The 26378-nt window shown below is 33.2% G+C and overlaps 1 protein-coding gene across 1 annotated transcript; it reads left to right on the top strand.

The window, feature by feature from the left end:
- The first annotated feature begins 2091 nt into the window (after positions 1 to 2091).
- LOC128246083 (uncharacterized) lies at positions 2092 to 4509 on the top strand. Its single transcript, XM_052964291.1, has 4 exons — positions 2092 to 2200; positions 2768 to 3118; positions 3761 to 4033; positions 4378 to 4509. Exons 1-4 carry the CDS (start codon positions 2114 to 2116, stop codon positions 4507 to 4509), a joined length of 843 nt encoding a protein of 280 aa, XP_052820251.1. The 5' UTR covers positions 2092 to 2113.
- Positions 4510 to 26378: the final 21869 nt, after the last annotated feature.

Genomic DNA, 26378 nt, shown 5'->3' on the forward strand with positions numbered 1-26378 from the left:
TGTTTGATTCCCTATCAAAGCTTGACTCATCATTGACAGAATGTTGTTTTGTTTGGTTTCCTCGTAAACATTTGACTCATCATTAAAATAATGCTGTTTTGTTTGCTTCGCACATAAACCTTTGCCTCTTCGTACTCTGACCAAAGGTTCTAAAAGTAGCTTTGAACATAGCTACATGGGCAACGATTTCCCTTTTTGCTTATGAGAGGTAATGTCAAGGGGACATCAATTGAAGCTTATTTTAAAGTCTATATTTTAAGTTTTCAATATGAATCATGTATTTTTTATTTGAAATGAAAATGTTTTAAACCTTGACAAGTTCAGATATTTAGAGATGAAAGGTTCGGACAAGCCAGGAATCAAATTTAATATACACATTTGCTTTGTGTTTGGTTTGTATGTATTAAATCTACAGCAGATTATATAAATAAATCAGCTCCTTTAAACTCTTTTGTTCTCATGTCTTTCCAGCAGTATTAGATGAACCATATAACAAGGGCGTAGCTTTCTACAGGCCATCTAGGTCGTGGCCTTCACTTTCTTCAGTAAAATTTGAAAAAAAAATGCCAAAATATAAATCTAAGGTTTTGAAATAAAATATCAGGAAATTAGTGTACTTGTAAACATATTTACCGGTTTCTGCAGATAAAGTTGGGACCTCTAATTATTGAAGTATTTGGGTTTTACCTATTAATTTATTATTATTTGTTTTATTTTTAAGTTTCCTCAAGTTAATGCAAACTTTGATAAGATTTACCTTTTACGTTTTTTCTATTTCAGTATTGTTGGTATAAGTTGATAAGAGTGAGGTTTGGTTTAAACCCCCAGTACATTTACATTTTACAGACCGTTCCAAGGCGGTACCTAACAATCCTTGATAAACATACCTAGTTAGTTTATGTAGTATATATGCACTGTGTTGTTTGTGGAGTTTTGTGCTCTTCTTCCATGTTTCCTGTTTGTGATTTTTTTTTGTTTCTGTGTTCTATGTCTTCGTTTACCCTGTAAATTCGAGCCGCAGTGTTTTTACTGAAAACCGCCGTTTTGATTGAATTTAATGAAACCCATGCTAAATACATTAGGTCGATATAAAGTATGAAACTCCACGCATCTGTTACTTCCCTTTACAAAAATTCACTAGAATTGCGCAAGAAATTAAAATTAATTATATTTAACCTTTAAAAAGATCCTTACTATAAAAAATAGGGTTGGCGATACAAAAATAGGTGCGGTTGCATAAAAATATATTATTTTTATTTACATTTTCAAAAAATAGGTGCGGTAAATCCGCGGAACGAAACATCAATTTGGTGTGGCCTGATGTACATTGATATAATTGCACAATCAGTATACGGTGGGGCAGTCGTTTTCTTATATAAACAATATGACCACGTTTAAAAAGGTAATGAAATTCGTCACCTACATCGTTTGATTGACAAAGATGACATTTCCTATCATAACGTTCAAATTGATCCCCCATCACATCCATTAGGATGTGAATGTTTGCCCTTTAAGACTTCGAAAATCCTAATTGAAATATATCCGAGAATTAGTGTTAAGAGTAGAGTAAATCACCAAAGCTCGAATAATTGGAGCAATTCATAAATTGTAATAATAAAAACAAAACAAAACAAAACTGTTCAATTTTTCCCCATTTTGTACACTTTAACAAAGTCTTTCTCCGTGTACCATCAACAACTATTTTATGTAAAAATTGTATATTCATTGCTTAGTATCATTCCTTGGTTTGTTATACTGTTTGTTTTAATTGTGCTTGTGTATAGCCGCTTTCGTGTCACTTGATCTATTGTTACAACATTGTGAATGTAACCACCAATTATCAATATATTAGCACTGCTTTTACGAACCTATTACGAAAACTTTCTCAACATTCATGTTTCACGTCTCACGTTATTCAGCTGGTTCGCGAATGTGACACATTTCTTATATAATGGTGTGCAATAGCCAATGAAAACAGCGTTTTCTGATATTTGCTGTATCTGCTAATCAGGATCGATAGTACATGTGTATATAAATGAGATACAGATTGTCAGCTCATACATTCTGCTGAGGTTTCTTGTAAATCTCGTATTTCTTAGTTTCTTGATTAAAAATGAACTTTGAATGTATGAAGATTGTATGCATGGCGTTTTCCATAGTGCCTGCGTTTTGCAATGGAATCTCCAGCAAGGACTCCCAGGTAAATATATATTGCCTGATTTAAATTGTGAAATTATTTAAAAAAATAATGAATATTTTATTGTTGATTGAATATCAATAAAGTTTACAAAAGTGCTCTTAAAAGGAGCTTGATCACTAAAACAAATTTAAAATAAATAAATAAGAATAACTACTACCACCACCACCACTACTACTGCTGCTGCTGCTCCTCCTACTACTCCTCCAACTACTACTACTACTACCACTACTACTACTACTACTACTACTACTACTACTACTACTACTACTACTACTACTACTACTACTACTACTACTACTACTACTACTACTACTACTACTACTACTACTTCTACTACTACCACTACTACTACTCCAACTACTACTACTACTACTACTACTACTACTACTACTACTACTACTACTACTACTACTACTACTACTACTTCTACTACTACTACTACTGCTACGACTACTACTACTACTACGACTACTACGACTACTGCTTTTCTTGTAGGCTGTTTTAAATAGAAAACTTTATATAATTCCATTCCTATACCGTTCGTTTATCACTTACTTTTACTTACAGTTAGTGGCAAAAACAATCGGAACTGAAAATGAAGAAAGGCCGTTTATCCCAAGACATGCATCCTCTACCGCCGGGAACATAATGTCAGGGCATCATGTGTTAAAACAGTTGATCATCCCTGAGGAAAGTTCGGAGGAACAATTTGTGAGTTTAATCCTTCAAACAGCGATCGAAAACGAAATAAACAATCTTGAAAATGCACAAGTTGAAGACAATGCTTTACCAAGAGATTTACATAGTCGTCAAGGGAGACCACTCGTCAGCGAACAACTAAAAGAGGCTTATTTGGCCAGGAATTCGGAGGAAAAACCCACACATAAAAGAAATTACCCCACGTGGCTTTTGGCACCGGTAAATATGTATTTAATTTGTTTTGTCTACCAGTTAAAGGTTCTCGTTCACAATATTTTTTATTGGGGACATTTTTTTTTCAAAATTGATTTATTTTACCTACTTTTATTAATAATCACCAAACAGTATCTGGCAGTTATTCAATTAAACATTACAACTGTTGACAGCCATTTTTGAACTTGTGATTTAGCTTTATGATTGTTGCAAGTATTTTGTAAACCTATATCGCACGACATTATTTGTTTTGATGTATTATCGTTTAAAACATAAATTACTCTCTAAAACTATTGACTGTATCCATGTTTATTCTAGTAGTTATCTTGTTGTGTGAAAGATGGAAAACATTCTATATTAATACCGTTCTTAAAGTAAACTGTTTCATTATATATATTTTTTATAAAGAAGGTGACTAGCCCACTGAGGTGTTGCTAATAATAACTAGTATCTAATAATCACCCATGACTAAGTGATTCTTGAAACAAATAATACTGCCTGAATCAGTGACGTTAAAACCGTTACACATACCATTGCTGCCAATAATGAAAACGAGACTACTTTAGTACTATTATGAGTTAAAATGAGTGAAATGCGTTCATTATTCTCCAAAATATTTCTTATAAAAATGGTTATTTTGTACTTCAGCCATACGTGGACGTCACAATATCGCATCCAACGGACGACAACTCAACGTATACGGAAAACGTCGCAGTCAGTCCTGACATGACCGTTATTGACGCCATGATTCAAGCCACGCTGAGTTATAGGGGACGTTCCGGTTCGGACATCGATATTCCGTTCAACGTGATGCTTGATTGGGACGATACGGATGACTGCTTTGTAATCAAACGAGCTTTGGGAAAGAACTCAAGACGACGAGCAGGATGGTCGCTTACGGTCAAGAATATGTTTCAGAAGGTGAGGACTTTGCTTCATAACCTTCAGGTTGATTGTTTGTGGGGCTCTGATCATTAAGGTAACCATTAGGCATGTCTTTGAGGTGTTGATACTATTTTAACCATTGCGTCCATTATGCTACCGTAAAGATATTAAAACATATTTATTTCAGAATGTTCCTATTTTCATAGATTGGATACTATGTTTGTGTTTTTGTGAGTGGCTTTTTTAGTATCCAGTTGGGGATGGTGTTTGATTCTTTTGCCACTAACCAAGATCACCGTAAGGTTTTGGTTAATGGGTTTGTCCCTGTAGTTTTTATAACTTTGTCTGTTACAGATTTTATTTATCCAATTACTTTTCAGGAGATATACACCGGCAGATGCATCCCGTACGATGAGGTTATTCTTCGACCATTTAGCAGTGTTTCGATCACGTACCAACGAAACCAGACACGAATGCGACAAAGGGCTAGCAAAGATGTCATCCAAATTTGAATGTATACTTCTGTGCAATGTATAATTATTATAAATACAAAAGAAACTCAAAACAATCTGACAAATTATGTTTGTCAATTAACAAGTTACTTTATTTATTTTGACTTCGATAAGTTGTTGGAGTTTGTGTTGCTTTTATTGCAAGAACAAGTTCTAAATTTCAACTGACCTTTCAAAGGTAGAAGACCAAGTATTTATTGACAATCGCTCTATTTATTGAAACTGTTGATGTTCTTTTTTACGTTTATTTCGCTTGTTTGTTTTTATTTTGGTATTGTTCAAGGCAGACGATACAAGTTGCAGGGTGTGGGATACTGTGCTTATAATTAAAATATATATAATAGCATTGTTTCATGCTTCTGTTTAGTAAATACACATTGTCTTTTTACTTTTAAATGATGCCAAAAATACAAATTCATCTGCTTATTTTTTTTTAAATATATGAGAATCGTTGTTCGCTATCAAGTAGCTATTGTACCAATCAAATTTCGCTTCGTCAATGCTTATATGAAAGTATATCGAACTTCTTATGAACTATGAAAACGTGCACAGCCAAATATCATACATTTCAACTCAATATTCATCATCTCAAATTTTACTGTTCGTTAATATCAGGCAACGAAGGTACAGGTATGTTCTGCTCCTTCGACAAACGTTTTTCGTGGTCGATCTGATGTGCATTCGAGTGAAACTGCTTTGAGTATATTTTGTCCTTTGTGGGATCTGCTGTTCTTTCGGGTTTTGCCTGAAAGTGTCAGTTACGTTATTATAAGTGATTTAAAAGACGAATGTTGATGTTAGGCATCAAAGACGCGGCTGAATGGGTTTTATTGAATATTAATATATATCATCGATACCCAATTGGCTCAATAAAGTCACGTGACAATATATACAATTGTTAACATTCCGAATAAACACGGACATAGCCGAACTATGACGGTTTAATTAACTTTCTAGATCGTAGTTGCTCGGTCGTCTCCGGCATGCGAAAATTATTTAGACTGGTACCTTGCATTATCACCGATAAAATTATTGGTGTCGGGTTATTCTATTATTCACAATATGCCCGTAAATTCTCACATGCTTATTTACTCCCACAGCGTGTATATAAATCGTTTTCGCAGAAAGTAAATTTCTAAACTAACGAACTCGTATGACCGGCGACCAGTCAATACAAGAACACAGAGAATAACTTTTTTTAATTTCGTGTTTAAACATTAGGCTTATTCGTTTTATATGACGTTTAGGAAGTTTTACACGCATCAAAAGGGTTATTGACGACAAATTTTAAATAAAGTTGAATAAGAGTTAATATCATTAACAAATCTTTTTTTTTCATAACTAAAATTTATCCGTATACACTTCCCCATTGACAATTGCAAACATGTATCCCTATAGACGCGGCCTTCAGGCCGCGTCTAATAAGTGATTTTATGTTTGCATTTACGAACATGATTGTTGTATAATGTTTGTTCATACAAAATAAGAACAACAACTTACATAGAAATCATATTTTGAATTTATTTTCAACAAACGGCAATTATTTGAGTGTTTTTTTTTTTTAACGATATCATTCAACTGTAATGTGTTTAAATGGCAATCCAATTGTAGATATGTTTTGAAAAAAAATAGAGCAATATTTCTAATTGTTTTATATGGTCATTTATGTTATGCTAAAAACATTGAGTTTTCTCAAATAAAAGCAAGAAATATCTGCCTTCTCTGTGACTTTGTTTACATTTTGCTTTCTCTCCTTGCTAGTGTAAGGGGGGATCACTCTATTTGATTAATTCATTTGGCACGCAAAGACGATTACACGAGAAATGAACGTTTCACATCCAAGGCACTGGTTATTTACAGCGATATGTGGATGGCAATTTGTTGCATTTGTTATATTAACCAAATTAAAGCCTGGTCAAAATAAGTAAAAAATTCCTGACTGATACCAATTGGTCCACTTAAAGGCCAAAATAAATTACTGGTTCCTATAACCAGGCTACTGGCCCATAATCCTATGCTATCCGAATTTGTTTGCTTTCGCGTACTAATTTTCAATTGAGCGTTCAGTAAAGTGTTACGGATTGGTTTTGTTAAGGATGTTGGTGTTCGTATTAACTGGGGAAGCGAAGCTCAAATTCATTTTTCAATTTTCATTGAGAGGTACCAGGTTTTGTCTCTCAATCCGAAACACGACCAGAAGACAAAACTGTAAGATACCCAGAACAACTTCTTTATTAGAAAGGTCACACTAGGTAACAATTTGTGATAAATACATAATACAATAAAATAACGAATTTGATTGAAAGCAACACATGAATAACATGATACAATTTTTAACATAGCGAATTGTAACAAAATTAATTATTGTGACTAGAATAAATATAAATGATTTTTTCTAAAACATATCAATATTATTGAGGAATTCATAGAATTATACTAGTTCAAGAAATATGAAATAGAAATTCAAATAAAATACTAAACATGTTGATGAAATAATTCTTTTAACCTTATTCAATATACAACTCAGTACATTTTCATAAGAGTGACTTAAAACAATTTATGAAAAAGAATCTAAATACAATAATGAAATATACTCCTAGAATAATAAATTGTACTCTTACCTGTAAGATAACCAGAACAACTTCTGGGTTGTGCGCACGAGAGTGGTCATTTATACTTAAGCCCGTGTGGGTGTAAATAACTATCGGAGCGCAGATCTTACAGGTAAGTCATAACCTTCTTTCGTCCTAACCAAAAATGGTTGGACGATGGATGAAAGTTGCTTAGTCAGGATAAGATTTTGTTCTAGAACTTTTCTTGCGGGCAGAGATTATTAACCTGTACTAGGTACTACTATTTATTGAATACGCTGTGTGTTATGAATATATTTACGGCATTATTTATGAATAGATTGAGGAATAAAATACGATGTTGCATTCTAAGATATTCTGGTACAGCAGGATCCTAACTTTTCAGCAGTCTTACGAATTTGTTACTAAGCTAAGATCTTAGAGCGCTGTTTAGGAAGAGTGTTTAATACTTATGTTAAACTATTGGTCCATTGTTGTAGTTGCTTTTCCCAGAATTGAATTAAGTCGTTCACTAAATACTATTTAAGCTTGAATAAGATATTGCAATATATGATCTTTGTAATTGAATTTTAATTTCATTTATTTTATTTTTTTTATTTATTTTTTTAACCAGCAGCATTTTGAATGAAACGGCATTATGATTGATTAACATGTACACAATATTCAAGTGATGTTTCGTACGGGTTATTCATATTATATTAATATTTTAATCGGGTGTGGTGGGCGGGTAAATAATAATTTTCCGGTATTTTCCCACGTGTTGCTCCTTCGAAGACTAGCGAGAAAAAAACGTGCTGGGCTAGTCACGTGGTCAAGTAATCGGATGACCGGAGCGTTCCGCATATTGATTTCCGGGCAACCACGTGTGTTACCCGTATCTAGGAAGTATTTCCGAGAAATCGTAGGTCAATAAAGAAAACAATTTATTTCATGCTTTCCGATGAAATATGGGGTTTAGCAGTAAAATAACAACAGTGAAAATATCAATTTGATATTTTCACTGCAAAATAAGGTGTGAAAATATCAACTTTTAAATGTCTTTGTAGTTACTTGCCTTGATCAAAATAGAACACTGGACTTTGAACCAGTAAATGTTGTCAAAAAATGTTTAAAAATTAAAGAAATGTTTTATAAATTTAAATAAATATATATTTGGAAATTAACAACTTACCGTTTATTACCGGTTATCCCGTTTTCAAACATTTTCCTGATCTTTGAAGCTGAATGTTCGAACATTTGCTTTCATACCAAACAAATTACAGACAAAAACAACTGTTCGAACATAAATATAATTTTATATCATCGTTCAAATGTATTTGAACTATTTGCCGTTGTAGTACGTAAAATGAGCTTCCTGGAAAATTCACACAACAATTTCATATTTTCCCATATTTTTTACCCCACCCACACCACAAAATTTGTCAACAAACTAGCGTGGCATTCACTCTTTATCTGGAAAACAAACCTGTTTTCAAGCGAAACAGACTGGCCTCTGACAGTAAGGTGACTGAATATTAATTTACTATGAAACACATGCAGTCTTAAACTAAGAAGAATATTTAAAATCCAATGAGTATCCGCATTTGTTTTGCCAACACATTTGACCTTCCAAATTTTCATTCATTAAATAGCGGCGTAGTAATTTGGTTATGTATTCCTGCCCAACTTAAAATAAAAGTGTTTTCATTATTTTTGGAACATATGTGCTCTTATAAAACTTCATTGTTTACTGCGCATAAAAACAATGCTCAGTGCTTTGCACTAAAAAACGAGCGAATAATAAGCTATAAGAATAAATAGCAGAGAACTATTTCTCAGCAAACCGAAAATAGAAAAGTTGACAGCTATAATTTTGCATGAGGGGCGCCCCACAGGTAGCGGCGTAAAAACCACTCATTTCAAAAAAGGGGGTAATTTAGAAATAAATAAAAAAACTAATAAAACTCAGAATATTTGTTTATTTTCAGTGTAAGATCGTATTTTATTTCACTCGTGATCATAAAAAAACTACATTCGCCACTCGTGAAAATATGTTTTTCTATGACACTCGTGAAATAAAAAACTATTTACACAGAAATAAACAAATATCCTCTATTTATTCCGTCTTAATAAATGAAATTATTTCCATATATGTCAATAGTTTTTATTATTATTTTTTTATTTTTTTTAAATTAAATTATTTTACTATTTTAATAAAATTAAATTTTATTTAAATTCTATTTAAATTTTAGTTTAATTTTAATTTAATTTTAATTTAATTTTAATTTAATTTTAATTTAATTTTAATTTTAATTTTAATTTTAATTTTAATTTTAATTTTAATTTAATTTTAATTTAATTTTAATTCAATTTAATTAATTATAATGAAAGTTTTGAAAAGTAGTTATATTGTTTTGAAACTTAACTTGGTATTAAAATGGTGACCAGTGTAATTTGGTCATTTATTCATGCCATTTAAATATACGATCGTACAGTTAATCATGATCATAGAAAAACTGCTTTTTAACTCGTGATTTCGCCACTCGTAAAAACATTTTTTCTATGACACCCGAAGGATAAAAGAATCATAAAGAGATTTATGATTGAAATTAAAAAAAAAAGATATTTCACTGTTTCAAACAATTTCATACATTTCACTGTTTTGAAATTTTAACCCGCTTTCTCTATCAAATCAAACGTCAGCGCGCACTGGGCTGTGACACAAATTCAGCGACGTCATTTCCGAAATGACATGACGTTCCACACAATTTTGCACGCCTTCTGAAAAACAAAAATTAACTTTCATTAATATCCTTTTTAGATAAAAAGAAAAATTGTTCGTTTCAATGTACGATCGCATTATATTTCACCTCATTAACACTAAAAGTAAATATTTCACTCGTGGCTATGTCTCTCTCGAAATATAACTTTTGGCGCTCTTTCGTTGAGATATATTACGATCTTACATTGAAACAAAACATTGTCAACTATAATTCTTTCTAGTTATATAGCTTTATTCAAAATTGTAAAAAAACACATAACATAATGCATGGATGTTAATATATTTTGGAACTTAAAATATATCTTGATTTTTTTCCAAAATGAAATGGCTTTTGGTTTAGATGGTATAGATATTTACAAATTGCAAAAAGTAAGTTATATTTAGTTATAATAGTCATTATATAATATCTTATGCTGTTTGTAAGGTATGTTTCTATGGGGACTCCACGAATCATGCAAACCGTTCTCACGGGATAATAACACACACACAAAGAAAAAAGAACACTTACTACTGGCTCTGATTTCGTTTCTATATTGTACGAACTGGTGGATCAGGGGCTTTCCTTTGAATACGGACCTGTGCATATTTTGAGATCTGCTAGCATTCAAATTCACTCAGTCGCAGACACATCGTGAAAACTTTCTGGCGAATGCAGATATATAACTGTTATTTAAAATAGTCGTTAAGCAGAGTAAAGCGTAAAGCACCCTAGCTCTGACAAGTTGGAACAACTCATCAGTTGTAATACTTGTGATTAAAACTGTTAGAACTCTCCTCCTTTGTGCATGTTAATCAACTCACTCTCCGTGTCCTTAAACAAATGTTTTATGTAAAAAAAATGTCTGTTAAGGTTCGTTTATGTGCTTTTACAATGTTTGTATAACTATAATTCTATATTGCGTCTTTTTTTGTTAATTGCACGTCACATGCTCGAACAAAGCCTCTTGTATGTAGGCTGTTACATTTGATAATGTCATAAGAATTAATAGTCTAATTAGAATGACGTTGTTTGACTCCATTAGGGGTTGTCTTTTCCCACACGTAAATATACGTTATACAAGAACGTTCTCAAAGAACATTTTTATGACTTGCTAGCGAATGCGTCACACTATTGTTACTTAAAATGTCATGCGTAAGCCAATGGAAACTGAGCTTTTTCTGATATTTGCCGTACCTGATAATCAGGATCAAGAGTGCCGGTGTATATAAATGAGATACAGATTGTTAACTCATACATTCTGTGTGTTGTTTAGTTTCTTGTATTTCTACCAATAAAAATGAACATCGAATGTATAAAGATTTTATGCATGGCGCTTTTCTTAGTACCTTCGTTTTGTTATGGAATCTCCAGAATGGATCAGCAGGTAACTATTGTCTGAATAAACGAACGTAATTAAGAAATAGTACATAAGCATTTTATGGTCGATTGAAAATCAATAAACTATACACATGTACTATTTAAAGGGGCTTGATTAATAATAATAATGAAATAATAATAATAATAATAATAATAATAATAATAATAATAATAATAATAATAATAATAATAAAAATAAAAATAATGATGATGATGATGATGATGATGATGATGATGATGATGATGATGATGATGATGATAATAATAATAATAATAATAATAATAATAATAATAATAATAATAATAATAATAATAAAGATAAAAATAAAAATAATAATGCATTCAATCATATTTTATTTCGATCTTAAAAATAAAACAGATATTAAGTTATTGAAAATATGATAAATAAACTTCTTAAAAAACAACGTAATTTCGTATTTTATAGCTCCCCCCCCCCCAGTAAAAATGTAGTCTTTCCACGAAATAAAAAAGAAAGCTTTATATATTTTCATTCCTTAACCGTTCGTTTATCACTTATTTTTCAGTTATTGCTTTCGCTAAAAAAACTGGATCCAAAAACAGGATCGGACGCAGACGCTGTTCCAATTGCCGGAACTGATGGTGATAACGGCAAACCAATTCTACAGTTAGCGACAAAATCAATTCAAATTGAAAATGAACAAAGGCCTATTGGCGCTGGGCATGCTTTCTCTACCACGGGGAACATAATTTCAGGGCATCCTTTGTTCAAACATCTGATCATCCCTATGGAAAGTTCGGGAAAACAATTTGTGGGTTTAAACCTTGAAACAGCGCTCGAAAACGAAATCAAAAATCTTGAAAATGTCAAAATTGCAGACAATTCTTTACCAAGGGAGTTACTTAGTAGTCAAGGTAGACCACTCGTCAGCGATCAATTAAAAGGGGCTGATTCGGCGAAGAATTCGGAGAAAATCGCCGTATATAAAAGAAGTTACTCCACTTGGCTTTTGGCACCGGTAAATATCATTAATTTGTTTGTCTACGGGGTCCCGTTCACAGTTTTCTTTTTTATTGGCGGCATGTTTTCAGACTTTGTTAAATTGATTTATTTTAACTACTTTTATTAACAATCACCAAATAGTATCTGGCAGATATTCATTTGAACATAATATCTGTAAACAATAGAATGAACTTGTAAAAACGTTTCATCCTTGTTACAAGCATTTAGTAAAAATATTTAGCCGTGACGAGTTTATTTGTTTCGATGTCTTACCCTTTAAAACATTAACGACCGCCTTTCAAATTATTATCTGTATCCATGTGTATACATGTAGTTTTTCTTGTTTTGTGAACGATTGAAAAGGATCCGTTTCAATACAGATGTTGTTATTTTTTAAACTAAATTGTTTCTTTATAAATGTATATGTGTTTATAAGGTAGGTAGCTCGTCCACGGTTGAGTTGCTTATTCTTACTTATAGATATGTTTCTTCCCAATCATTGGATATGACTAAGTGATTCTTGACAATAAAGAATATTGCTTGAATCAGTGATAAGGATGATAAAACCGTTACACATACCATTGTTATCAATGCTTAATCAAACTGAACCTGCAATAGTACTATTGCGAGTATATGACACTGGATGCGTTAAAGATTCTCTTGAAAGTTTGTTACAGAAATGTTTGTTTTTTGTACTTTAGCCAAATGTGGACGTCACAATATCGCATCCAACGGACGACAACTCAACGTATACGGAAAACGTCGCAGTCAGTCCTGACATGACCGTTATTGACGCCATGATTCAAGCGACGCTAAGTTACCGGGCACGCTCTGGTTTGGACGTTGATATTCCGTTCAACGTTATGATTAGTTGGGACAATGTATATGGCTGCTTTGTAATCAGACGAGCTTTGGGGAAGAAGTCAAGACGACGAGCGGGATGGTCGATTACGGTCAAGAACATGTTTCAGAAGGTAAAGACTTTATTCAGGTTACGTATTTGTGAGGCTGGTCATTGTGTCTTAAAACAATGTAACCTATAAGCAGGGGTTCCATACTAGTTTATCCATTGCAAGCATTATTCTAAATTAAATATATTGGAGCATTTTTATTTCATAATATTACTATTTGGATATGATTGTAAACTATGTTCGTTTTCTTGTCAATAATGTGTTGATTGTTAAGTTGGGGTTTGTGTTTGATTTCAAGATCATCGTTTTGGTTTCTTGGAAAGACCTTGACGTTTTTATAGCTTTACTCATTGCACTATATCAAGACTCTATTTATCAAAGCATCTTTTCAGGAGGAATACACCGACAGATGTATCCCATTCGATGAGGTTATTCTTCGACCATTTAGCAGTGTTTCGATCACATACAAACGCAACCAGAAATGAATGCGACAAAAGGTCTAACAAAGATGTTACCCAAAATTAAATATAAATTTTATAAATACAAAGCAAAATATGAAAAAAACACCTCACTAGCTATGTTTGTCAAGTAGCAATAAAGTACCTTATTTCTGTTGACTCCGATAAGTTGTTCGTGTTAGATTTGCTTTATTAGCAAGAACGAGTTGCATATTTCAGCTGACCGTTTTAATATTATGATAGCCGAAGTATTTGTTTACAATCATGTTGATTGAAACTTTTGATGTTTTTACGTTTTGTTCGTGTGTTTGTTTTTTATTTTGGTCTTTATCATGTTCAAAACAAACCATACACATTTAAGGGTGTGGGCTAATTTGTGTGTTCATATTTTCATATTAAATATCATTGTTTCATGTTTATGTTGAATTTTTACACATAGTCTATTCACGCCAATCATGATGCCAAATCACAAATACATCTTGTTATTTATTTCATAATTTGAGGATCATAGTTCTCTATCAACTAGCTCAGTCATTTTATCGCTACGTCAATGCTAATATTTAATTATATCTAAGGATTGATCGCATTGGTTTCATGTGTGCATTATTTATAAACGTGAGAACAGTCTATTGAGAGCGCTAGCTCACTTCTTCAAATTTACTAGTGTACACAACAAATATCATACATTTCATGTTCATCATCACAACTTTACTGTTCGAGGCAATGGAGGTACAGTTTTGCTCTGCTCCTTCGACAAACATGCGTAGCTCCTCTGATGTGCTATATGGGAGCACTCTTGAGCCTTTAGTTGGGTGTTATGCCCTTTTGTCGGATCTGCTGTCCTTAAGGGGGGTTGGGGTGGGGGTCTGCTGGATTTTGGGAGCTCTGCTTTGAGGGAGTAGGGATTGATGTGTTTCATCTTTTTTGGCCGGAATGTGGCAGTAAAGCTATTAAGTGATTTAATGTTTGTATATACGATGTTGTGTGTGTGTTTTTCATACAAATTAATAAAAACAACTCAACATATTATGAGTTTAATTTCGACAGAATCTTTAAAGGATTTCCCTTAATAATATCATGCAAATGAAATGTGTTAAAACTGGCAATTTAACTTAAGCTATTTTTTCTGTGAAAATTAAAGCAATATTTATTAATTGTTTGCTACCATGAAATTAATTGTTTTCATATGTACATAAGTGTTATGCTAATAAATATTAATTTCCTCAAATAAAAGCAAAGAAATGTCTGCTTTTCTGATTTTATCCTTCTTTATAACTTTGTATAAATTCTGCTAGATATATTCTCTCCTTGCAATTGTGAGGGGGAATCACCCTTTTTGGCAGCCAAAGACTATTACATGAGGTATAATGAACGTTTCACATCCAATATCTGGCTTTGTACATTGAGATGTGGATGTCAGTTGGCTGCATTCACATTAATCTTATTAAAGTAAAGTCAACATTGAGTTATAACTTCCTTTAAGTGTATTTAGATTTTTTAAAGATGGTATTGAGTGTATAAGATAATGAATGGTTTCAGGCGCCAGAAAGTTTGACACTAGCAAATGAACAATCTCTTTTTGCTGTGTGGTGATTGCTTCAATATGTTAGTATTTTTTACCAGGAAAAGAATAAAAGTCACCAATGTTCACCATTTTGTCAAAGATGTTATTTGTTTGAAGATATGCCATCATGTAGCCTCAAAACATTGTAAGAAAGTCCGTAACATTTTGACACTAAAACATATTTATGTCCGTAAAAATGTATACAGAATTTCAATCGGTGATAGAAGATGTCTTTGTAAAATTTGCTCAACTCCTAATTTATCAAAACCTGTTGCAAAGGATGTTTGTTTTACTCTTGAAAAAATTGAACAATTCTAAATACAAGAGCTGTCACAGGAACGTGACAAATGCCCACGAAAGGCCTAGTTGGACAGGTAGCTATTCGTATTTCGGACTGTATGGACAGATAGCCTTGAATATATAACATGTTTTCGCAATGACCTTCCCTACCGTCTTTGGACATAAGCATTTTTAGTTATTGATCGTATACGGATTTTCAGCTCGAGGTCATCACGACTTTCACGTTTTAACCACTGACCCCAAAATCAGTAGGATTTATATTTTGGTCATTACTGGACCTTAGGCAATCGATCGGATACGGATTTTCAGTTCACCATAACAAACTGACCTCAAAAGGAGTAAAGTCCATCTGCTAGTCTGCTAGCTCGAGTTCACAACGGCCGCCACCTTTGAACCACTGACCTCAAAATCAACAGGATTTACCTGCTGGTCATTACTGTGTACCAAGTTTGTATTTTTATTTTCATTGTCCGGAAACTGATTTTCAGCTCGAGGTCACCACGCTACCTCTGTGTTTTTAAAAGACGTGTTAACGCTGACACTTTGTACAATTAAACATTGCTTATTATATTATTTGAAGTCATAATTATTTGAAGTCATATTTTCTATTCCATCGTCCTTATAATTGTCGCGTAGTCAACGGAAATGTAGAAACATAATTATTTGCCACTGTAATGAGCTGTCGTTGCAATAGATGTTAAATTAAGCAATATGTCATAACGTTTCAAACAAAGCAACCAGAGAATAAACAAACTCGTGTCACACTAGACGTCATTGTATAGGTCTGTGATGAAAGGAAGTGAACGTTATATGATTTTAATGAGGTAGAGTACACCATGTAGTCGGGCATATTTCACCGTCAATTGGAAACATCGGCATTGCTCCATTACGAACTTTTGGCCTACACGAGTTTCCAATAAAATGAAAAAAATAAACGTCCTTATATGCGATAAAAACGGAACATTCGGAACTCCTTGGCCATTTTCAATCGAAAACAACCTCGGATTTATATGGACGGTATACAATGTCGAAAATATTAATATTTAGCTTCGCTAAAGTAGATCGCCTGGTAATTTCAATTTAACAGTTAAACTTCATGACTTATCTCTTTGGAATCATAATTATTTATGCAATAGAACACTTCAATGGCATTAAGTTTAGACTTAATACTGCACAATACACGTTAAAATACTACAATTAATTTATACTATTTAATAGTATTCATTTTTTACGAACTACTTCTACCAATGTACCAATGTTCCAATGCATCCGAGGTTGTTTTTGATGGACAATGGCCAAGGAGTTCAGAACAGAACACGGAAGAGTGAGGGATGAAAGTTTAATGTTTATATTCATATCAGTTTTGTTGTGTTCCGGCGTAAATACAATTCATTGTAGTTATATTTGCATGCGCCCGAATGTTCTTACGGTGTGTGTAGGCAACGAAGTGTACTTGAAATGATAGCAGATCTCAAAATATCGACACTTCCGATTCGGGAGAAAAGCTCCTGGCATCACAGTTGCACAATATTGAAACGAAATCGTAGCAAGCTTGCAGTTAAAGTGTTCTTTCATGGTACCACATTCGCCGATTTTCGAAAAAGGTCCGTTTAATAAAATTATCAAATAAAATTTAAATCACATTCACGTTTGTAGAAGAAAACACAGGACACAGCTGCACCACGGAAGTGTCGACAGCTCATTTTTTTGCACCACCATTAAGTGGTGAAGCTGGTGTAGTGACAGTGAGCTAGTTTAGTGCAAACTAAAGATAATTTTTAATGACTAGTTAGGCTGCACATATACGCCAATTCGCACAAGGCACAGCTGCACCACGGAAGTGTCGACAGCTCATTTTCTTTGCACCACCGTTTTGTGGTGGAGCTGGCGTTTAGTGGCCGAGAAGTAGTTTAGAGCATATTAAAGATACTTTTGATGACTGGTTGGGCTGCAGATATACGCCAATTCGCACCATTGCAGTAATATCACTGGTTAAATGACGTCGCGCTTTCCAATCGGAACGCAATGTTGATATACAATGCCGTCATAATTCTTGCGTGCTACACAATATGAATGTTTACATGACTATGCGAATGTATATACATAGAGGATAATTGCTTTGTTTCAGTGACAGATCGTATATATATATTTCACTGAGTGAGCACCAATATTATATTTCACGAGTGATGCAGCAACGCGTGTAATGTATACTTTTGGTGTTCACAAGGTGAAATATATTGCGATCTTGCACTGAAATAAGATAAAAAAACAACTGTTTTACTCTATGTAGACTGTAGGATATTAATGACATTTTATTTTGTTTTTCAGAAGAGCGCGCCAAACTGTATGCAAACTTCTTTTCAGAAATGACGTCGTTGAAATTGTGTTTCAGTCCTGTATGCGCCGAAGTTTGATTCGGACCATAGAACATGTACGTGAAGATAGCGGCCTAGCGGCCTAGCGGCGTGAAGTTAGCGGCCTAGCGGCGTGAAGTTAGCGGCCTGGCGGCCTAGCGGCCTAGCGGCGTGAAGTTGGCGGCCTAGCGGCCTGGCGGCCTAATTATTGTTTCTATTTCCAAGCAATTGTTTATGCGTTTTTTTTTAAAACACTGATATATCAAAGTTTTTTATTCATATAGTTACCTATTTCAAAGCATGTATACATGTATTTTCTTCTAAAACAATGACATTTTAACTGTTTTTATGCACACATTAACACATTGAAGCGATTATCAACATTTTTTTTCAAAAGCGTCGATAAAGCAGTCAGCTAATTCAAAGCATTAAACATGCCTGTTCTTGTAAACAATGATGGATTTACTGTTTTTATGCACAAATTATCACTCTGAAGCGTTTTTCATTTTTTTCCCCAAAAGGCCTAGCGGCGTGAAGTTAAAAAACCTAAAATGGTTTCCTATTTTAAAGCATGTATACATTCTTTGATATGGGAAACCATTTTAGGCCGCTAGGCCGCTAGGCCGCCAGGCCGCTAACGTCATTCATTCATTCATTCGTTCGTTCGTTCGTTCGTTCGTTCGTTCGTTCGTTCGTTCGTTCGTTCGTTCGTTCGTTCGTTCGTTCGTTCGTTCGTTCGTTCGTTCGTTCGTTCGTTCGTTCGTTCGTTCGTTCGTTCGTTCGTTCGTTCGTTCGTTCGTTCGTTCGTTCGTTCGTTCGTTCGTTCGTTCGTTCGTTCGTTCGTTCGTTCGTTCATTCATTCATTCATTCATTCATTCATTCATTCATTCATTCATTCTTTTATTCATTCATTCATTCTTTTATTAATTATTTATTATCTATTTATCTATTTATCTATCTACTTATTTACTTTGATTATAAACTAAAACAAAAAAACATGTGAACAAAAGTTGAAGGTTATTAATTTCTTGAATAAAATGTAACTTGATGATGTATTAACAGCATGATTATTTGAAATGTTCAAATAACAATTTTGAAATGGTACTATTGTTTTGTTTTGTTTTTTAAAAAGTTATAGATTTGTTTATAGCGAACGGAATTTATCCTCTGCCTTGTCAAATAAACTTTCTACACCCACCGAATTATCCGCACAATACATAGTTGTTTTATAGCTAAAATAGTTACGCAGCGAATATTGTAAAACATGTTGTGGTGTAGTTGTTGTTTTATCTATCACTGTTTTTTTTTAATAATAATTTTAAATACCATTCAGAATACAATACCAATACAGAATCTCACCGCCTAGCAACCAACACATTTTAAATTCAGGCCGAAACGCAGATTAGAATTTGGATATGTGTCTAACTCAGTACCGAATAAAAACATCCAAGAAAAAAATATTCAGCAGAAAATAGCATCTAGCAGTATTAAATTTTTAGGGTCAGACAATGTCATACGTTACCTCTCCTAGATATAATTTTGACAGCTCCTGCACGAAAACTGTTGATTGCTACCGTAGCAAAAGTAGCGAGAGTGCTCCCGTGGATTTAAAAGAGTACCAGCATTTGGTTTCCGTTCCCATTTAATATTGCTGTCGCAGGATACCAATATTTACTGGTTCCCTTTAAATTCCATTCGTTTAGTTGCGTTTGTCTAGATGCATTCGTCTATATTCGTGCTTATTGGCAAGTGGGCAAATGCATACTGCTATGTTTGATTTATGTATAATTAATTAATGGTCTAATTACATTATATAAATATTAGTAGTAATAATATTAGAAGTTTAATTGTACTCTTGTGTTTTAATTAATACACAATAGTCAATTAAAAGTAAAAACTTGACATCTGTCATTTATCGTTTAGGCGTAGACACTAAGCAATAAAATGAAGGAAACTTAAAGTTGTACACATAGACACATGCGGTAGTCCATTACAAACACGAACGAAGCAATTGCATGAAGGTACTTCGTATTTAAACGAATGCACTAGCAATTTAAAAAGAGAAATGTCATAAAGCAGCATGTATTAACTGGCGGATAATCCCTTCCATAAAACTTAACCACGATCCTGTTTTATGGGATCATTAGCAAAAACTGACGCCAAACGGGAGACCCAATGCTAATACACAGCCGTGTAAATTCTGCTAAAACGAAAGTTGTAGTGTTTTCAAAAGGTAAAATAAGAAATAAACCTTCTGTTTCTTATGATAATGTAAAACTTGATGTTGGGAGTGATTTAAGTTATCTTGGTGTCAAATTTACTTATAATGGTAAGTGTAATGTAACCAAAAACATCTTTCTAATCAAGCAAGAAAAGCATTGTTTTTAGTAATGATTAAAATTAGAAAACTTTAGCTTCCTATAGATATTCAAATACAGCTATTTTATAAAATTGGTAACTCCTATTTTGTTATATGGTAGTGAGGTTTGGGGCTTTGAAAGTAATTATATTATTATAACTCAATTTCAAATCAAATTCTATAAAATGATAATTTAATTAAATCAATCAACTCCAACTGTTCTTAGAGAACTTGGAGTTTACCCTTATAATCTTAAGATTGAGGGAAGAATGCTCAATGTTTGGAGTTCATTAGTGTCTGTAAAAGTAGATAAAAATTGTGCTGTCCTATATAAACGTATGTATAAATTGCATATCAATAATGTCTACAGTTGCCCATTGATTGTTAAAGAGGAAAGTGTATTAAATAATCTAGGTTTGTCCGAGTATTTGTTCTCTCAATCGGTTATAAATGTAAATCTATTTAAAAGTAAAGTAAAATTGTCTTTGCAAGATCAGCAAGCAAACTTGGTCAAGTGGCATTAACACTTTTTCTAAAAGTATGAGCTACAGATTATTCAAAACAGAATTTAAGTTGAAAAATTATCTTACAAAATGTTTCATGGAATCTTGCTTATATGATATGTAAATTTAGATGTTTAAACAATTTTATTCCTGTTGTGAGTGGTCATTATATTAATGTTGATAAGGCTGTACGAAAGTGTACATATATAAATGACCTTGGTGATGAGTTTCATTATCTTTTGAGATGTTCTTTTTTATGCAGATAGGAAAACGGTTTATTGATAAATATTACTATCAGTATTCAATTACACCAAAGTTCCAGAAATTAATGTGTAGCACTGACACCTCTACTATAATTAAATTAGCTAAATTCATAATAAATAGTGTGTTCAAATTTAAGAGATAAATTCTATTTAGTTCTAACTCCATCTTCCTTTTTTCTTTTCATATGTCATTGTTCATTGTACATATATCTTGGTGTGGTGTTGTAGAGAGTAATGTTCATGTCATTCTTTGTATGTTATGTATATCCTTTGTTCGTCATTCCATTTTATTTTTGCATTTTGTTTGTTAACTCTGTATGCATATTACAGGCCATGAGTATTTTAATTAAAGTTTAAAAAAAATCAAGCTATTGTCACTGGGTAGTGTTGGAGTAACCACATTGACTTGGTCAGTGAGTAAACACTCATTTTTGGCTTTCAACATTTACAATAAAAATACCGTTGAAGATAAATATGCCCAGGCAAAACTCGGTGGTGAATGTTCTTTTTTAATCTTTGTAGAAAGGTTAAATGTTTGCTCTTCTTGCACACTTTGCTCTGAAAATATCGCTGTTTTGTCACGCGTTGCTCTGAAAATATCGCTGTTTTGTCACGCGTTGCTCTATTTTATGAATAGAGTGTATAGATAGAACCGTTATAATTAGAAATAATTTGAGAAGATGTATGGACAAATTGGGATTTTTTTTCAGCCACATGAGACATACGCGCTTAGTTGTGGAACGATGACGGCCTTGCGAACACACTGTAATACGAATATGTTCTCAAGTCAGACATTCATAACAACATGAGAATATAGATAAATATGAAACAATATCAACAAGAGTTGCTATTTATGTTGTTAATTAACCTCGCCTAACCAGTGCGTATATACCACGTGATAAATTGCGTGATAAATGCTACGCCGGAATGCAATATTATGATTGGAAAAAATACTTAAAACAAAGATAACTTCACTATCTCTTTCTCCACTTTAAATGAAATATAGCGCAGTCTACGCCGCTTACGGAGCCCCACCCTCGGTCTTTTACCAGAATTTGATTGAGAGTTCAGTTTCTCTTTTTACAATACGGCAGTCTGACGGAGCACTGTCAAAACATGATTTTGGAAACAGGTTTGTCGAAGTGTATGATGAAACCAATGACCTCATCAAATTTCGGTAATACAACAAATGCGGGGCTCTTTAAGCGGCATAAACTGTCCTTTGTTTTATTTGAAATTGTGTTGTAAATGAAAAGTTATCTTTGATTTAAGTCTTCAATTTAAGCAAAGTTTTGCCTTCCGACGTAGCATCTATGACGTCATTTATCACGTGGTATACACAAACTGCTAACGTTGCGGTAAAGATAATGACTATGTAGGTTATAACTTTATTATTTATTATAGTAGACTAAGTTTTTTAAAGATGCACTCTTACTCCCAAATAAAATTTACCGCAACTAATACTATTGTTTTAATATTCCAAAAAGGATGAATAAATGTCGAAAACAATGGTTCTTATGAAGGATGGCGAGTTGAATTTGAAAGAAAGGTGCATAAAACACGGTATTTCTACCTTGTGAGACTATAGTAGATCACAGTAAATCTTTTAGCATTCACCAACCATTTAATATTTTTGCGTTTTTAGCTATTAAATACTCGGTTACAATCTTGTTATCAGTATTAATAAATTCAATAAATGCATTATTTAGTAAGTAGTTAAAGATTAATCAGTCAAAATTTAAGTTTGTTATACATGTACATGTATTGTTTTTGAATAAGAGTGTCAGTTGAAGTAGTCTGCAGCTCCTAATGGTTACATGTCCTTCCATGTATAATAATTTAAGAATATAGTTATACCAGACAAATTGCCAACGGAATTAAGAGAAATTAGTATTTTAGTTTAGACTATGAAAATAATAAAGCGCATAAGGTACACTGTATTATAATATTGATGTTATGAGATCAATCCAATGAAAAGATCGAGTACAAACATTTTACATTGCCACATTTCTGTGATCGTAATTTAACCATTTAGATATTTGCTATATACCATTTGTTTGAATATAGTCGATATAAAACGTCATTCAAGTGATTGTTTACTTGTTAAACAGTGCCCCTAAATTTTTTATAAAACGCAAATATAAATGAGTATTTTTGTCATTCATTTTTTTTAAATATCGCATGTATTTAACTGTGATATGGAAGCCAATACTAGTATAAACATTGTTTTTGGTTTTTTTCAAAACACATTTAAATGTATACATCCTTATAAAACGAGTGCAAGGGTATGGGACATATTGGGTGCCAAATAAAAGCCTCGAGTGGCGATAAACGCCTTTAACATTATAACATACTACAGCACGAAAGCCTCGTGCATTTTCTCCAATATCCTTCCGACAAACGACTTAACTGATTAGACGACAATTTGTTAACTTCAAAACGGCCATAATTAAATGAAATTTATAGGGTACGGAGTAATAGTTCTAAGTTTCAGTGCTTGATGTTTTATTTAAGCTTGCATTAATCTGCACCCAAAATTGACTGTTTTGAGGACTTTTAAAAACAATTGTCTTGGAATGAGCACTTTTTTCCGTAAATGTCTGGAAACCAGTGTTATATGACTGCTTACAAAAAATCAGATCGCTTTTTTTCCATATTTACGGCCAAAAAAATGATGCCTTATGGCCAATAGCGTTATAAACGCTTTGAAAAAACATCATGTTTCGAACGTAAATATGAAAACTGCGATCAGATTTTTTTGTTAGAAGTCTTATAGCACTAGTTTCCAGATGTTTACAAAAATAAGCTCATTCAAAATACAACGAAGGACACAAATGCCAACTGCGTGCCGGTCAAAACAATTCGGTGTATACATTTTCTATGCACTTCTGTGTATTATTTAAGGAGAAAGTTCTTCCTCGAAATATACTTGACATAGATGCTGCATCTCTCCTTTTTATCAGGGTGTCAGATTGCACCATTGATTATATAAGGCTTTAATATTCTGCTCAGAATTGCACGGACTTACATGCCAAGAAGGCAACAAAAATGTATTGCAACATCAAAGGGGACAAGAAATAGAAGCAATACCAGATATGGGCTGCGTGAAATTCCAACCGAAGAAGAAAAAATGTTGCCATGTTTATGAAATCATTGTATATAAAATTATATTACTTTCTTCTATTTTGGCTTGTTTATGGACTTTTGTGCTATTGTTCCATGTTTCTTGTTTGTGAAAAAAACACCTTCGTACAGCAGGGACACCTGAACATATCGTGCCTTTAACAAGACAGAAGACTTAGTTCCTGTACACCAAGGGAAAGTACATAAAAACATGTGCTAAGTGCTAAAAGACAAGTGCTAAGTGCAGTTAAAAGTGCTCAATTTGGTATGTGTACTTTTGCTTGGCTTTTGTAAAACCTGAAATCTACAATTACTGTATAATTTGATATGTCGTTTAGGTTTTACAACTCAACTGATCAATACATTAAAGGTAACATTTTGTAAGCAATTAATTGTAATTAAATCAGGGGTGGCATCAAGATCGATCTTCCAAGAACTGGAATACTAATTCAATACTAGGGTACTTGGATGGTCCAACAAAAAAAAACGTTTTTAATCTCACTTATCGCTCGATATCACGGACCTGGTTTATAGGTACGTGTCGATAAACAGCCATACAAAGAACCAGGGTAGCACTTACTAGGGTTACATTCTGTCTGTGCACTATGCTCCAAAAGAACTAAAATGACTAATGTAACAGAGTATTATATCCGAATAGGCAAGGCCTGGGTGCGAGTGTAAATAAGCTTACACCCCCATCCCCCAACCACACACACCCACACAAACCATCTGTTCTGTTGTGATTGGTTATTAAATCCTTTCTACGACCATTCGCATTGTACCACTGCCCCTGGCATGTAAAGAAGTTGTCAGTTCCTGCAAAGGTGAAGGCACCTAATACTAGTTAACTGCCAGATAGTATGTCCAGGATAGGTGTGCGTTGGTTGAATTGTTACTCTGGGACCTTTCAATGTGTTCACCCCGGGACCCGGAGTATAAACCTCTAACACCACCCACACACAAAACAAAAACACAGACGGGTAACAGTCCTTGCGCGTTGATATAATGGCACAACTCTTATCCCTGCTAGATACATAATTGAGCCTATCATATTTAATGACAGCTGTTGTGTGATTGAACAGACTGTCAACTAATAGCCCCCAATTTGCACTGATGTCAATTAGCGATGTTTTGTTATCTCCCGCACAATTCTATTGATTTCTAATTTTTGTTCAGTTCGAAATCATTCATTCTCATATATCAGAACAGAACCGAACAGAACATAATTTTATTAGACGTATACCATTACAGTACATAGTCAAATAATATCAAACACATTTACAAATATAAATTCAACAAGTCACATAATACAGAACCGATGTAGGTTGAATACAAATAGAAATAAAAAAAAGTTGTCGTGAGCAAATGCAAATAAATGCACGTACATGCATAATGTGAGGATGAGCATATTATACTAATTATCATAAGTAAGGGAAATTCTATGTTTTACAGATTCTTTAATATATTTTGACAGTTTAAATATTGGATTTTTATTTTCAGATTTTAACAATTCTATAAACTTATACATACTTGGTCTAATGTAAAAATATTTCTTAATATTCTTTCTTCTAATATCAATAAAACAAGGACAAATTAATATATATTTACACCTCAAATTCCATTCCTTAAATGAACTGCCTTTTGGCAATTGCGTTTATCAATCGATGAACGCCACATCTTCGGATATGTTCGGATCGCAATTCATCGCATAACAATATACATGAAAACTATTGATCTTGTTATTATTTGTATTGTGTCAGCAGGTCCCGTAAAATATAAATCAACACTTTAGAAAGTGTTAATTTATTATATTTTAAATGTACTGTTGCCATAAGTGTTTCATTTTTACATTTAAAAGTGATTTCAAGTGGTTGATCTTTTCCCGCGTTATTGTGACGTCATTTGAAAAAAATGTTTCCGGTTACAGTCGGGTCGTATCTATTTACAGAATGGGTAAGAAAGGATGAGTGAAAGGTTTTCTTAAATGAAATGAAGTATTTTTTTAAACATTTCTTGAATGAAATAAGGAAATATTGGTGTAAATATAAGGCATGAATTGCGGGGTTGATGTTATTATCGGGGATATGAACGCAATTTGGATGGTCAAAGTACGCGTGGAGTCCTTCGGACACCAAACACTTTGACCTGCCCAATTGCGTTCATACCCCGATGACATCAACCCCGCAATGCATTCTTGAAATAAAGTGATATTCATCTTCTATGCCACGAGTGTTACAAAAAAATACAATAACGTTCATTTCTGGGAATATTATTAGTTCTTTTGTTAAGTATGGATGTGAACACATATTGATTTAATATTCCGAAATTACATTCAAAATCATT

Source organism: Mya arenaria, chromosome 9 (assembly GCF_026914265.1).
Source record: "Mya arenaria isolate MELC-2E11 chromosome 9, ASM2691426v1".
In the NCBI taxonomy this organism is placed as follows: domain Eukaryota; kingdom Metazoa; phylum Mollusca; class Bivalvia; order Myida; family Myidae; genus Mya; species Mya arenaria.

Excerpts from the sequence above, each read along its gene's own strand:
- LOC128246083 (XM_052964291.1), top strand. The coding sequence starts at position 2,114 with ATGAACTTTGAATGTATGAAGATTGTATGCATGGCGTTTTCCATAGTG. Across the intron at positions 2,201-2,767 it reads TCTCCAGCAAGGACTCCCAG|TTAGTGGCAAAAACAATCGG; the intron begins GTAAATATATAT and ends TTTTACTTACAG. Across the intron at positions 3,119-3,760 it reads CCACGTGGCTTTTGGCACCG|CCATACGTGGACGTCACAAT; the intron begins GTAAATATGTAT and ends TTTGTACTTCAG.